The 15,000-nt window shown below is 45.5% G+C and overlaps 1 protein-coding gene across 1 annotated transcript in view; it reads left to right on the top strand.

The window, feature by feature from the left end:
• The window catches only part of LOC139376493 (unconventional myosin-Va-like), a 39,594-nt gene that overhangs the window by 11,463 nt on the left and 13,131 nt on the right, over positions 1 to 15,000 (top strand). The window contains exons 13-27 of the mRNA XM_071119137.1: positions 1,256 to 1,381; positions 1,671 to 1,754; positions 2,259 to 2,381; positions 4,312 to 4,409; positions 7,259 to 7,345; positions 8,349 to 8,457; positions 9,199 to 9,410; positions 10,405 to 10,561; positions 11,130 to 11,369; positions 11,860 to 12,108; positions 12,320 to 12,413; positions 12,608 to 12,750; positions 13,343 to 13,516; positions 14,007 to 14,261; positions 14,378 to 14,683. Coding sequence (XP_070975238.1) covers positions 1,256 to 1,381; positions 1,671 to 1,754; positions 2,259 to 2,381; positions 4,312 to 4,409; positions 7,259 to 7,345; positions 8,349 to 8,457; positions 9,199 to 9,410; positions 10,405 to 10,561; positions 11,130 to 11,369; positions 11,860 to 12,108; positions 12,320 to 12,413; positions 12,608 to 12,750; positions 13,343 to 13,516; positions 14,007 to 14,261; positions 14,378 to 14,683 — 2,457 coding nt within the window. The remainder of the gene's footprint in view (positions 1 to 1,255; positions 1,382 to 1,670; positions 1,755 to 2,258; positions 2,382 to 4,311; positions 4,410 to 7,258; positions 7,346 to 8,348; positions 8,458 to 9,198; positions 9,411 to 10,404; positions 10,562 to 11,129; positions 11,370 to 11,859; positions 12,109 to 12,319; positions 12,414 to 12,607; positions 12,751 to 13,342; positions 13,517 to 14,006; positions 14,262 to 14,377; positions 14,684 to 15,000) is intronic.

A 15,000-nucleotide genomic window follows, 5' to 3' on the forward strand; every position in this document is an offset into this window, starting at 1 on the left:
ACCCTGTAATGACATCACAGTACCCTGTAATGACATCACAGTACCCTGTAATGACATCACAGTACCCTGTAATGATATAAAAAGTGAACACATGTTTTTAGACATTTTTTGCACATTTATTGAAAATGTAATTTCTCTGAGTATTCACACCCCTGAGTCAATATTTTGTAGAAGCAAAGTTGGCAGTGATTTTAGCTTTGAGTCATCTTGGGTATGTATACCATCTTTGCACATCTGAATTTGGGGATTTTCTCTTTGAAGTTAGATGGGGAGTGGCGGTGAAATGCAATCTTCAAGCCTTTCCACAGATTTAATGGGATTCAAGTCTGGGCCACTCAAGGACTTTCACATTGCTGTTCTGAAGCCATTCCAGCGTTGCTTTGGCTGAATGCTTGGTGTCATTATCCTGTAGGAATGTAAATCTTTACCTCCAGACTACGGTCGTTTGCTCTCTGAAGGTTCTCTTCAAGGATTTGCCTGTATTTGGCTCCATTCATTGTTCCCTCTATCCTTACCAGTCTCCTAGTCGCTGTCGCTGAAAAGCATGGGATGGTGTTAGATGGGTGATGAGCTGTGCCTGGTTTTCTCCAGTGATAGCTCTTTGCATTCTCAGGAGTGGCTTCCGTCTGGCCATTCTCCCATAAAGCCAAGATTGGGGAAGTGCTGTAGTGACTGTTGTCCTTCTGACAGGTCCTCCCATCTCAGCCAAGGAACTCTGTAGTTCTGTCAGAGAGGTCATTGGGTTGTTAGTCACCTCCCTGACCAAGGTGCTCCCTGACCAAGGTGCTCCCTGACCAAGGTGCTCCCTGACCAAGGTGCTCCCAGACCAAGGTTTCTTTCTAAATCACGTCTAAACAATGGAATTGTCCACAGGTGGACTCTAATCAAGTTGTAGTGACATCTCATGGATGATCAATGGAAATTGGATGCAACTGAGCTCAATTTGGAGTCTCATAGCAAAGGGGGTATGAATACTTATGTAAATGAGATTTCTGTATTTCATTTTCAATCAATTTGCAAAAAAATCTTTAAAAAAAAAAATGTTTTCACTTTGTCGTTATGGGGTATTGTGTGTAGATGGGTGAGGGAGTATTTAATCTATGTTGAATTCAGGCTGTAACACAACAAAATGTGGAATGAGTCAAGGGGTATGAATACTTTCCGAAGGCATTGTACATACACACATATTTAGGATGTGAGTCAGGCTGATGTGTTAACTAACTTCTCCCCTTCCTTCCTCTCCTCCCTCCCTCAGATGCCCAAAGGCTCTGATGACACATGGGCTCAGAAACTTTACAACACCTTCCTGAAGAAAAGTGATCTTTTTGACAAACCTCGCATGTCCAACAAAGCCTTTATCATCCTCCACTTTGCAGACAAGGTACACAAGCATCCGTGTAAATTTAAAAACAAACAAAAAATGGTCATGTCAGACCTTCTATTTATGTATACGTTGACGGAGGCCATTGCCTGCTGTCTGACTGTAGGATGTGGTTTGTTGAGTGTAGGTGACTGACTGACTGACTGAAATAGCTCTCCTCGTTTGAGCAGTACTAACCAAACCACTCCCGTTCTAGACTGAGGGTCAGGTTGAATATCTCATGTTATCTTCATCTTCTTATCATGAATTGACATGTTCCCTCTGTTTAACACGAGCCTTTTGTCCCTAGGTGGAGTACCAGTGTGAGGGATTCCTGGAGAAGAATAAGGACACTGTCAATGAAGAGCAGATTACTGTGCTCAAGCTAAGCAAGGTTTGTTTGTTTATTTGTTTTGTTTATTTGTTTGTTTTGTTTGTTTATTTGTTTGTTTATTTATTATTATTTTTTCATATCAGTCAAACACGCAACCTTTCTCCCATCTTCCAGTCTGTGAATACCTTCTGTATACTAGTCTTCTGTAGAGGACCATCGTAGTGCCCTCGGGTTAACTAGTGTGATGTTTGAACTTGGAGAACACACCCAGCACAGAGCTGTAGCAACAAGTCTATGTTTAGATCTTGACAGACCGTTTTATGTCACGGAGAAACTGCCCCCTGGTGGTGAATACAGGTACCTCGTTCTTCTTCATTTTATTAGTGCACTTTTCATTTGGTGACAAAACCACTGGAGAAAGAAAAACGTCACGGTTAGCAGACAAAGAACCAAAAGATTACAGTCGAGATGATACAAGAAATGGTCACAAACAACCGTTTAAAAAAAAAAAAACAACAACAGTTTCCTGTTCCTGTTTGAGACGTGTTTGACTCTTCCCTCCAGTTTGATCTGCTGTTGGAGCTGTTCAGCGACGAGGAGAAGCCTGCAGGCTCCCTGACCAGTCGCAGTAAGATGACACGGCCTGTTCAGGCTCAGAGAGACCACAAGAAGACCGTTGGAACGCAGGTGAGAGGTAGCTAGCAGAACAAGGCTAAAACATAATGGTGTGGTTTTTAGATTCAGATTTCTTTGGAAGTTATAAAACACGCGTTGCCATGTTACAACCTTCTCAATGTAAATCTGATAGTTTCAGCATGACTAGCACTTTGCTACATTTAGATGAGCCTCATAGCCTGGTTCCTCTCTAGGTTTATAATCTCCACCTGGCACAGCCAGAAGAGGACTGGCCACCCCTCATAGCCTGGTTCCTCTCTAGGTTTATAATCTCCACCCGGCACAGCCAGAAGAGGACTGGCCACCCCACATAGCCTGGTTCCTCTCTAGGTTTATAATCTCCACCCGGCACAGCCAGAAGAGGACTGGCCACCCCTCATAGCCTGGTTCCTCTCTAGGTTTATAATCTCCACCCGGCACAACCAGAAGAGGACTGGCCACCCCTCATAGCCTGGTTCCTCTCTAGGTTTATAATCTCCACCCGGCACAACCAGAAGAGGACTGGCCACCCCTCATAGCCTGGTTCCTCTCTAGGTTTCTAATCTCCACCCAGCACAGCCAGAAGAGGACTGGCCACCCCTCATAGCCTGGTTCCTCTCTAGGTTTATAATCTCCACCCGGCACAACCAGAAGAGGACTGGCCACCCCTCATAGCCTGGTTCCTCTCTAGGTTTCTAATCTCCACCCAGCACAGCCAGAAGAGGACTGGCCACCCCTCATAGCCTGGTTCCTCTCTAGGTTTATAATCTCCACCCGGCACAGCCAGAAGAGGACTGGCCACCCCTCATAGCCTGGTTCCTCTCTAGGTTTCTAATCTCCACCCGGCACAGCCAGAAGAGGACTGGCCACCCCTCATAGCCTGGTTCCTCTCTAGGTTTATAATCTCCACCCGGCACAGCCAGAAGAGGACTGGCCACCCCACATAGCCTGGTTCCTCTCTAGGTTTATAATCTCCACCCAGCACAGCCAGAAGAGGACTGGCCACCCCTCATAGCCTGGTTCCTCTCTAGGTTTCTAATCTCCACCCAGCACAGCCAGAAGAGGACTGGCCACCCCTCATAGCCTGGTTCCTCTCTAGGTTTCTAATCTCCACCCAGCACAGCCAGAAGAGGACTGGCCACCCCTCATAGCCTGGTTCCTCTCTAGGTTTCTAATCTCCACCCGGCACAGCCAGAAGAGGACTGGCCACCCCTCATAGCCTGGTTCCTCTCTAGGTTTCTAATCTCCACCCGGCACAGCCAGAAGAGGACTGGCCACCCCTCATAGCCTGGTTCCTCTCTAGGTTTCTAATCTCCACCCAGCACAGCCAGAAGAGGACTGGCCACCCCTCATAGCCTGGTTCCTATCTAGGTTTCTAATCTCCACCCAGCACAGCCAGAAGAGGACTGGCCACCCCTCATAGCCTGGTTCCTCTCTAGGTTTCTAATCTCCACCCGGCACAGCCAGAAGAGGACTGGCCACCCCTCATAGCCTGGTTCCTCTCTAGGTTTATAATCTCCACCCGGCACAGCCAGAAGAGGACTGGCCACCCCTCATAGCCTGGTTCCTCTCTAGGTTTCTAATCTCCACCCGGCACAGCCAGAAGAGGACTGGCCACCCCTCATAGCCTGGTTCCTCTCTAGGTTTATAATCTCCACCCGGCACAGCCAGAAGAGGACTGGCCACCCCACATAGCCTGGTTCCTCTCTAGGTTTATAATCTCCACCCGGCACAGCCAGAAGAGGACTGGCCACCCCTCATAGCCTGGTTCCTCTCTAGGTTTCTTCCTAGGTTTTGGCCTTTCTAGGGAGTTTTTCCTAGCCACTGTGCTTCTACACCTGCATTGCTTGCTGTTTGGGGGTTTTAGGCTCGGTTTCTGTACAGCACTTTGAGATATCAGCTGATGTACGAAGGGCTTTATAAATTGATTTGATTTGACCCTTTGTCTCGCCCCTCTCCTCAGTTTCGTAACTCTCTACATCTGCTGATGGAGACTCTGAACGGAACTACCCCTCACTATGTACGCTGCATCAAGCCCAACGACCTCAAATCCCCATTCATGTGAGTCTGCCCCCACACTCCTTTACCTTTAGGTTATGTTCATTAGGCACCAAACGGAGAAGAACAGGATGAAATAGCAAGGGACTATCTGGAGTTGTCCAATCAGAAATGTTCATTTTTGTTTTCAAAAACGTTTTTTTTTTTTTTTTTTTAAAGTGATGTTCCCTAATAAATATGACATAGTTATTATCGTTTTGTAGCACCCTGGGAAAGAGAGGGTAAAAATCTGTCACCAATATGTTGATTCACAACGTTGTTTCAACATATTGTGACATTAATCTACGTGGAAAATACATTGGATTTGAAAAAAAGTCATCAACGTTTTGAGGATGAAATTTCAACCACGTGATTGTCATGGTAACCACTTTTCAACTGACAAAAACCTTGTATAAAATACAGTGGGGCAAAATACTTATTTTCCACCATCACTTGCAAATAAATTCATAAAAAATCCTACAATGTGATTTTCTGGATTTTTTTTTCTCATTTTGTCTGTCATAGTTGAAGTGTACCTATGATGAAAATTACAGGCCTCTCTCGTCTTTTTAAGGGGGAGAACTTGCACAATTGGTGGCTGACTAAATACTTTTTTGCCCCACTGTATGTTGAATTTGTACCTTTTGAAACAATTTGTACCATCTTCAACATTATATCCACTATCAGAACAAAAACAATAGGCTGGGCAGCATCTCCAACTGGAGAATTGATCCATCTACAGCACCTCCTACTGGAGATTTGATGTATCTACAGCACCTCCTACAGGAGAGTTGATGTATCTACAGCACCTCCTACTGGAGATTTGATGTATCTACAGCACCTCCTACTGGAGATTTGATGTATCTACAGCACCTCCTACTGGAGATTTGATGTATCTACAGCACCTCCTACTGGAGATTTGATGTATCTACAGCACCTCCTACAGGAGAGTTGATGTATCTACAGCACCTCCTACTGGAGAGTTGATGTGTCTACAGCACCTCCTACAGGAGAGTTGATGTGTCTACAGTACCTCCTACAGGAGAGTTGATCTATATACAGCACCTCCTACTGGAGAGATGATCTATATACAGCACCTCCTACTGGAGATATGATCTATATACAGCACCTCCTACTGGAGAGATGATCTATATACAGCTATCCCCTTGGTCAACCATCCAGGGTTTTAACCAAGCCCAGCACTGCTCTGTTATTTGTCACTGACCACTACCAATGTGAGAATGATTGTGAGATCTTTTAAGAACTAACTAAATTCATTGTTGCTATTGGAAGTCATTCCAAAGGGTAGGTTTAACAGAAGAAATGACATGTCACCGTACTTTATCGCTCATATATCACCAATTAGACTCTTTTACAAAGCATTCACAAAGTCATCAACAGCCATTGTTTTAATTCAACCCAGAGTTCAACTAAACATATACATACATATCAATTAGGCCTAGGGTTTCAAACTTCTGTTGATTTCTAATTTAATCTTCAAATGAATGATTCGTGTGTTGGATTAACGTCTCCATTTTTAACCAAAAATCAAAGTTAAAGAATAGGACAAAATCAAACCAAATCAAACCTTCAAATGTACTTTAAATAAAGTTGATTTTCAATTCGTTCTGTTCTTTTAACTTTTCTTTTGGGGGGGGGGGTTGAGATGGAGATGTGAATCCAACATATGAATAATTCATTTGTAGACAAACTGGAATTAAAACTGGGATTAAAGCCAGTCTGGAATTAAAACTGGAATTAAAACTGGAATTAAAGTCAGATACACAAAAGATACATAGCCTTTAAATGTTGATATTTGGTTGCGTTGAGTTGTGTTTGGTTGACAACATCACTTTTCTAGCCTGTAATCGAACCACCAATGCTGATGCTCCAGATACTCAACTAGTTTAAAGAAGGCCAGTTTTATTGCTTCTTTAATAAGACCAACAGTTTTCAGCTATGCTAACATAATTGCAAAAGGGTTTTCTAATGATCAATTAGCCTTTTAAAATGATAAACTTGGATAAACACAATGTGCCATTGGAACACAGGCCTGATGGTTGCTGATAATGGGCCTCTGTACGCCTATTAACCACCTAGTATTCCATTTTAAAAAATCAGCCGTTTCCAGCTACAATAGTCATTTACAACATTAGTGCGGCTAGGTTGGGTTGTGTATCGGAGGACGCATGACTTTCAACCTTCGTCTCTCCCGAGCCCGTACGGGAGTTGTAGCGATGAGACAAGATAGTAGCTACCACAACAATTGGATACCACGAAATTGGGGAGAAAAAGGGATAAAAAAAAAAAACGACAACAAAAAAAACATGAACAACTGTATTTCTGATAAATTTGATGTTATTTTAATGGACCAAAAAAATGTGCTTTTCTTTCAAAAACAAGGACATTTCTAAGTGACCCCAAACCTTTAAACGGTATTGTACATGCCAGTCAACATCTTGAACACACCTACTCAGTCCAGGGTTTTTATTGATTTGTACTATGTTCTACATTGTAGAATAATAGTGACGACATCAAAACTATCAAATAACACATATGGAATCATGGTTAAATAAGTGCTCAGCATATGTGGGAACTCCTTCAAGACGGTTGGAAAAGGATTCCAGGTGACTACCTCATGTAGCTGGTTTAGAGAATGCCAAGAGTGTGCAAAGCTGTCATCGAGGCAATATTAATTATTTAAAAATTGTTTTAATACATTTGCTTCGTCATTGTGGGGTATGTTGTGTAGATTAATTAGGGGGAACGTTAAAAAAAAATCAATTTTAGAATAAGGCTGTAACGTAACTAAATGTGGAAAAGGGGTCTGAATACTTTCTGAATGCTCTGTATGTATGTTGTCTTTGTAATAGGATGGACCCCATGAGGGCAGTACAGCAGTTACGGGCTTGTGGAGTCCTGGAAACCATCCGCATCTCAGCAGCAGGCTTCCCATCCAGGTACAGCAACACCAACGACACCACCAACAACACCACCAACAACACCACCAACAGCACCAACACCACCACCAACACCACCACCAACACCACCACCAACAACACGACCAACAACAGCACCAACAACACCAACACCACCACCAACACCACCACCAACACCACCACCAACACCACCACCAACAACAGCACCAACAACACCACCACCAACACCACCACCAACACCACCACCAACACCACCACCAACACCACCACCAACACCACCACCAACACCACCACCAACAACACCACCACCACCAGCACCACCAACAGCACCACCAACACCACCAACAACACCACCAACAGCACCAACAACAACACCAACAACACCACCAACAGCACCAACAGCACCACCACCAACAACACCACCAACAGCACCACCAACAGCACCAACAACAGCACCAACAGCACCACCAACAACAGCACCACCAACAACAGCACCACCAACAACACCACCACCAACAGCACCACCACCAACACCACCACCAACAACACCACCAACAACAGCACCAACAACAGCACCAACAACACCAACACCACCACCACCACCAACAGCACCACCAACAACAGCACCAACAACACCACCACCACCACCAACACCACCACCAACACCACCACCAACAACAGCACCAACAACACCACCAACAACACCACCAACAACAGCACCAACAACAGCACCAACAACAGCACCAACAACACCACCACCACCAACAACACCACCAACAACACCACCAACACCACCACCAACAACACCACCACCAACAACACCACCAACAGCACCACCAACAACAGCAGCAACGTCACCCTGCCCTTTGGCGCATTCAACTTTCTCTCTACACACACACACACACACACACACACACACACACACACACACACACACACACGTCACAAAGTGTTACCACAGCAAGTTCCCGTAACGACAGAATCAGGAGCATATGTTCCTCACCTCACCTGTACCTGTGGACAGGTGGACCTACCAGGAGTTCTTCAACCGGTACCGGGTTCTGATGAAACTGAAGGACATTCTCTCAGACAGGAAGCAGACCTGCAGGAACGTCCTGGAGAAATGGGTTCAGGTAGGAAGTGTCAGGGGTTAGAGGTCAGGCCTTAGGGTTCAGGAATTGACCTGACTTGGAGAGATGGGTCACAGTAGGGACAGAGTGTACAAAATATATAAATGGATATATCTTACCATGGCTATTCCACACACAAACTGTCTACTTCAATTACTTCCATCCAGTTAGTACCCAGAGGGATACAAAGGTAGCATAGATACCAAACAAACAATGGTTAAATCAAATCAAATGTATTTATAAAGCTGATATCTCAAAGAGCTGTACAGACACCCAGCCTAAAACCCCAAACAGCAAGCAATGCAGGTGTAGAAGCACGGTGGCTAGGAAAAACTCCCTAGAAAGGCCAAAACCTAGGAAGAAACCTAGAGAGGAACCAGGCTATGTGGGGTGGCCAGTCCTCTTCTGGCTGTGCCGGGTGGAGATTATAACAGAACATGGCCAAGATGTTCAAATGTTCATAGATGGCCAACAGGAGGTTAGAACAGAACATGACCAAGATGTTCAAATGTTCATAGATGGCCAACAGGAGATTAGAACAGAACATGACCAAGATGTTCAAATGTTCATAGATGACCAACAGGAGATTAGAACAGAACATGACCAAGATGTTCAAATGTTCATAGATGGCCAACAGGAGATGAGAACAGAACATGACCAAGATGTTCAAATGTTAATAGATGACCAACAGGGTCAAATAACAATATGTGTACTAAAATGCTCAACAACCCTCTTATCTCCAAGGACCAGGACAAATACCAGTTTGGAAAGAGCAAGATCTTCTTCAGGGCGGGTCAGGTGGCCTATCTAGAGAAGCTGCGTTCTGATAAACTGAAGAAGGCGTGCGTTCGTATCCAGAAGACGATCAGATGTTGGCTGACCAGGAAGAGGTATCTCCGTATGAGACAAGCTGCCATCACCATACAGAAAAACACACGAGGTTACCAGGCGCGCTGGTGAGTGGAGAGACTACAACCTCACAGGGTTTCATTATATACCTATACATTTCATTTATATACCTTCCAGACAGGGAAAGCCAGGGAATGTAATCGATGTACGTACAGTATCGAATCATTATTTTACTGTAATTTGTCCCCACATTGCTTTTCTCACTGTGTGTAGGTTTCCACTAGTTCCCACAACCACATAGTCAAAATTGACTATATTGGAAAAATTAATTTAGGCAGTTTAGGCATAAGGTTAGCAGTGTGGTTAGGGTTACGTTTAAAATCACATTTTAAGAAGATCGATTGTAGAAGTAGGCATGGGGTATGACTGTGGCTGTGGTACCTAGTGACGACCCCGTATGTGTGTCATGAACATTCTAATCTGTAGACCTGAAAAGTCCTGGAATTAGTCGTGTCTAAAGAGTGGGAACCCTGATCATTAATAGAGTCAGACATCTGGCCTTTAGGTGTATTATCTCTGACTCTCTCACTCTCACTCCCCCTCACCTCTCTCTCCTCTCTTGTCTCCCTCTCTCTCGCCTCTCTTCTCTCTCTCTCTCTCTCTCTCAACCTCACTCGCCTCTTGCTCCTCTCTCTCGCTCCCTTTTTCCCCCTCTATTTTCTTTCTGTCCTCTTTTCTCTCTCTCTCACCTTCTCTCTCCCCCTCTTTCTCTCTCCCCCTCTTTCTCTCTCCTCTCGCTCTCTCTCCTCTCTCTTACCTTCTCTTTCCTCTCTCTCTCTCCTTTCGCTCGCTCCCACGCTCTCTCCCTCACTCCCTCACCCTCTCCCTCCTCTCACCCTCTCTCTCCCTCCTCTCACCCTCTCTCTCCCTCCTCTCACCCTCTCTCTCCCTCCTCTCACCCTCTCTCTCTCCTCTCTCTCTCTCTCTCTCTCTCTCTCTCTCTCTCTCTCTCTCTCTCTCTCTCTCTCTCTCTCTCTCTCTCTCTCTCTCTCACCTTCTCTCTCTGTCTCTCTCTCTCTCCTCTTCTCTCTCCTCTCTCAGTCTGGTAGCGTTCCTGAGGAGGACCAGAGCAGCGGTTATCATCCAGAAGAACCAGCGTATGTTAGTGGCCAGGAGACGCTACCAGCAGCAGAGGTCTGCATCCATCACCATGCAGCGTCTGCTACGGGCCTACCAGGCCAGACAGACCTACCGCAAGGTATCCAACACACACCCGACCTGCTCCAAACTTCAAAACACAGTTCTCTACACACAGTCGATCATTCAGGGGTCGGGTTCATTCAGTGGTCGGGTTCATTCAGGGGTCGTTTTTATTCAGGGGTCGTTTTTATTCAGGGGTCGTTTTTATTCAGGGGTCATGTTTATTCAGGGGTCGTGTTTATTCAGGGGTCGTGTTTATTCAGGGGTCGTGTTTATTCAGGGGTCGTGTTTATTCAGGGGTCGTGTTTATTCAGGGGTCGTGTTTATTCAGGGGTCGTGTTTATTCAGGGGTCGTGTTTATTCAGGGGTCGTGTTTATTCAGGGGTCGTGTTTATTCAGGGGTCGTGTTCATTCAGGGGTTGTGTTCATTCAGGGCACAATATCAAAACGAAAAGCAGAGGAAAACGTTTTTAATTGGTTCAGACAGTTTTCTTTTCTTGTGTTTAGAACCCACTGAAACACGACTCCGGTCTACAACAGTGATTTGTATTTATGTAGACCTTTTCCAGGTGCTTTACATAGTAAGGAGGAAACTCACCTCAACCACCATTCTCTGCTTCCCCCAGCTGCTGTACGAACACAAGGTTCTCACCATCCAGAGGTGGGTGAGAGGCTGGCTGGCCAGGCGGAGGTGCAGACGCTCCCTGAGGGCCGTGGTTTATCTCCAGAGCTGTGTGAGACGCATGGCTGCCAGGAGGGAACTGAGGAAGCTAAGGGTGGAGGCTCGCTCTGTAGAACACTTCAAGAAGCTCAACGTCGGCATGGAGAACAAGATCATGCAATTGCAGAGGAAAGTGGACGAACAGGTGAGAAACGGCACTTTCTGTATGGACGTAGGCACTTTCTGTATGGACGTAGGCACTTCCTATATGGACTTAGTCACTTCCTGTATGGACATAGTCACTTCCTGTATGGACATAGTCACTTCCTGTATGGACGTATTCACTTCCTGTATGGACGTATTCACTTCCTGTATGGACGTATTCACTTCCTGTATGGACGTAGTCACTTCCTGTATGGACGTAGTCACTTCCTGTGTTAAAAGCTACAAATAGTAATACTACTACAACTAAATGAACAAGTGAGACCAGGCAGTCTGGTTTCATGTTTATTTTGAGTAATGAATATTTTGGAAATCTTACTCTTTCGAGACACGCACCACTGTCTCCTTAGAAATATCTGTTTACTTCAGTATTGACCCCAGTTGAAAACAGGACATTGTTTCATGAGGTAATGCTGGTTGTTTGTCACATGTAAACCCTCAGTGTGTGTCCCCCCCCCCCCTCCCTCCTGCAGCACAAGGAGAACAGAGAGCTCAGTGAGAGGTTGCGTACTGTGGAGCGGTCCCGGGCAGTGGAGAGCGAGAGACTGGGTGGAGAGGTGGAGCGACTGCGCGTGGCAGAGGAGGAGAGCAGAGTTAAAGCAGACGGGGTACCCTCCCTCCTGGAACAGCTGTCATTCCTCCGTCAGGAATTGGAGACTACCAGGGAGGAGAAAGAGGCCATACGGGAGGAGGCTAGGACATACAGGGTGGACACTGAGAAGGTAACGCAACTGCTGCATTCACCTACTAACTTAGACGGAGAGATAGGTAGAGCTAATACGGTCGTTTCTCCAAAGTGACTTAGAAAACTGTCAATGTCACTGACACATTGTATTAAGAATGGAACTTCCAAGCCTGATGTTGCCAGCACCATGCTGTACTGAGCCATGGAAACAAGTGTCCACTAATGTGTTTCCCTCTTCCGGCCACTAGGTGGTGTCAGAGTTGAATGAGAACAACCGCTCGTTGATAACGGAGAAAGACGATATGAATCAGCTGATCCAGGAACAGAGACAACAGATCGCAGGTACAGTACAGGGGTCATGTTCATGATGGCACACAGTAAAAAAATATATATATATATAAAAAAAACGTTTTTCAATGGAAAACATAAACAATTTTTTTTTTTTTATTGGACAAGTCCATTTTACTCCTCCATTTTTTCCGTCTGTTGTCTTCCATTTGTTGCCTAATGAACACTTCCCTGTTCCCTTTGTCCAGAGAGCAAGGCCCAGGCTAAAGTCGGTATGCAGCTGGAGAGTGATATCCGTGAGGAGCGTGACCACTACCAGAGTCTGCTGAGTGAATACACACGTCTAAAAGAGAGACACGCTGACCTGAAAGAAGAGCTGACTATCAGCGTGGTAAGATGAGTTATGAAGCATTATAGACCTTATAGACGTTTATTCATACGCAGGGGGTTGGAATGCTGTTATCCATCTCATACTGACATTCAAAGCTATTTATCTTACGTTTCCCAACGTACAGTGGGGCAAACAAGTATTTAGTCAGCCACCAATTGTGCAAGTTCTCCCACTTAAAAAGATGAGAGAGGCCTGTAAATGTCATCATAGGTACACTTCAACTATGACAGACAAAATGAGAAAAAAAAATCCATAAAATCACATTGTAGGATTTTTAATGTTTAATGTGATTTTCAGGATTTTTTTTCTAATTTTGTTTGTCATAGTTGAAGTGTACCGATGATGAAAATTACAGGCCTCTCTCATCTTTTTAAGTGGGAGAACTTGCACAATTGGCCATCTCTTGGGATTTTGAATAATAATAATATACAGATCTTGGTTTGGTTTGACAGTGAAGTAACACTGCCGCTTTCCTAGCCTGGATTTCAGTGGCTTAAACCACTGCATACATTAGGTCGATATGAAAATAACGTACAGGTTTGGGTCAGTTTCGGCTACCTATCTAACCTCCATGCCATGCTGTCTAAACCAGATCACCAATAAACCAGGCCGCCGGAGAACAGACTCCAACCACAGCAGCAATGAGTCTGAGGGAACTCCCAGCTCTGAATCTGCAGAGGGAAAAAACAGTTCGGTGAAAACTCACAGCTCAACACGCAGCTCCTCGGGGTTCACCGAGTCCGAGACCAGATCTCTACGAGGAGACGTAAGGAACTCCATTATAAACATATGGAAAAAGCAACAAAAAAAACTCACCATCGTTGAGGTTTACGTGGTGGCTCACCACCACCCATAGCTTCCACAACGTCCGAGTGATGAACAAGTCTCAGGAGTATGCCGAGCACAAGGCTTCCACCCTCATTTTATTTTATTTCACCTTTATTTAACCAGGTAGGCAAGTTGAGAACAAGTTCTCATTTACAATTGCGACCTGGCCAAGATAAAGCAAAGCAGTTCGACACATACAACGACGCAGAGTTACACATGGAGTAAAACAAACATACAGTCAATAATACAGTATAAACAAGTCTATATACGATGTGAGCAAATTATAGTCCTAGTCCAACAACAACAACAGGATGCTTTTCCTCTCCCATTTAGAATTCGCTCAGTCTTATTTTTTTTAAGATGAACTAAAACAAACGTTTTCTGGTGTTGTTGTTCAGGACGCGCCACACCAGGACGCGCCACACCAGGACGCGCCACACCAGGACGCGCCACACCAGGACGCGCCACACCAGGCCGTGCCACACCAGGCCGCGCCACACCAGGACGCGGTTGACATGGCAGTCCTGTTGAAGCTGCAGAGGAGAGTCACTGAGCTGGAGCAGGACAAACAGACACTGCAGAGACACCTGGATAAGCGGGAGGAGGCACAACAAGACCACGTCAAAAATGCAGAGAAGCAAAGAACTGCAGGGAGAGCTGAGCTGGACCTGGAGGCTCTGAAAGTGATGACATTTCATAAATTATTACTGCACAGTTACATTTGACCATTTCTTAGTTCATATCTGGTAATGTCTGTATATGTAGAGCCGTTCTGAACTCGTGTCTCCTCTCTTCTCAGCGCCAGGAGCTGGAGTCGGAGAACAAGAGGCTGAAGACAAACCTGGCGGAGCTGCGTCAGTCTCTAGCTACAGTCTCCAACACCAACCCCGGGGCTAAGACCAACCCCGGGGCTAAGACCAACCCCGGGGCTAAGACCAACCCCGGGGCTAAGACCTCCACCAGCAGCCCCGGGCCAGGCTCCGCTCCCTACAACGTGCTCCTGGAGCAGCTCAACTCCTCCAACGAGGAGCTGGAGGTCAGGAAGGAGGAGGTGCTGCTCCTCCGCTCACACATGGTCCGCCAGGAGGTGCTCAAACACAACAAGGTAGGAGGAAGTAGTCCCAAACGGTACCCTAATTCCCTATGTAGTGCACTGGTCCCTGGTCTAAAGTAGTGCACTATATAGGGAATAGGGTTCTATGGGGCTCTGGTCTATAGTAGTGTACTATATAGGGAATAGGGTTCTATAGGGCTCTGGTCTAAAGTAGTGCACTATATATAGGGAATAGGGTTCTATAGGGCTCTGGTCTAAAGTAGTGCACTATATAGGGAATAGGGTTCTATAGGGCTCTGGTCTAAAGTAGTGCACTATATAGGGAATAGGGTTCTATAGGGCCATGGTCTAAAGTAGTGCACTATATA

The sequence above is a fragment of the Oncorhynchus clarkii genome, chromosome 2 (genome assembly GCF_045791955.1).
Source record: "Oncorhynchus clarkii lewisi isolate Uvic-CL-2024 chromosome 2, UVic_Ocla_1.0, whole genome shotgun sequence".
NCBI lineage: Eukaryota > Metazoa > Chordata > Actinopteri > Salmoniformes > Salmonidae > Oncorhynchus > Oncorhynchus clarkii.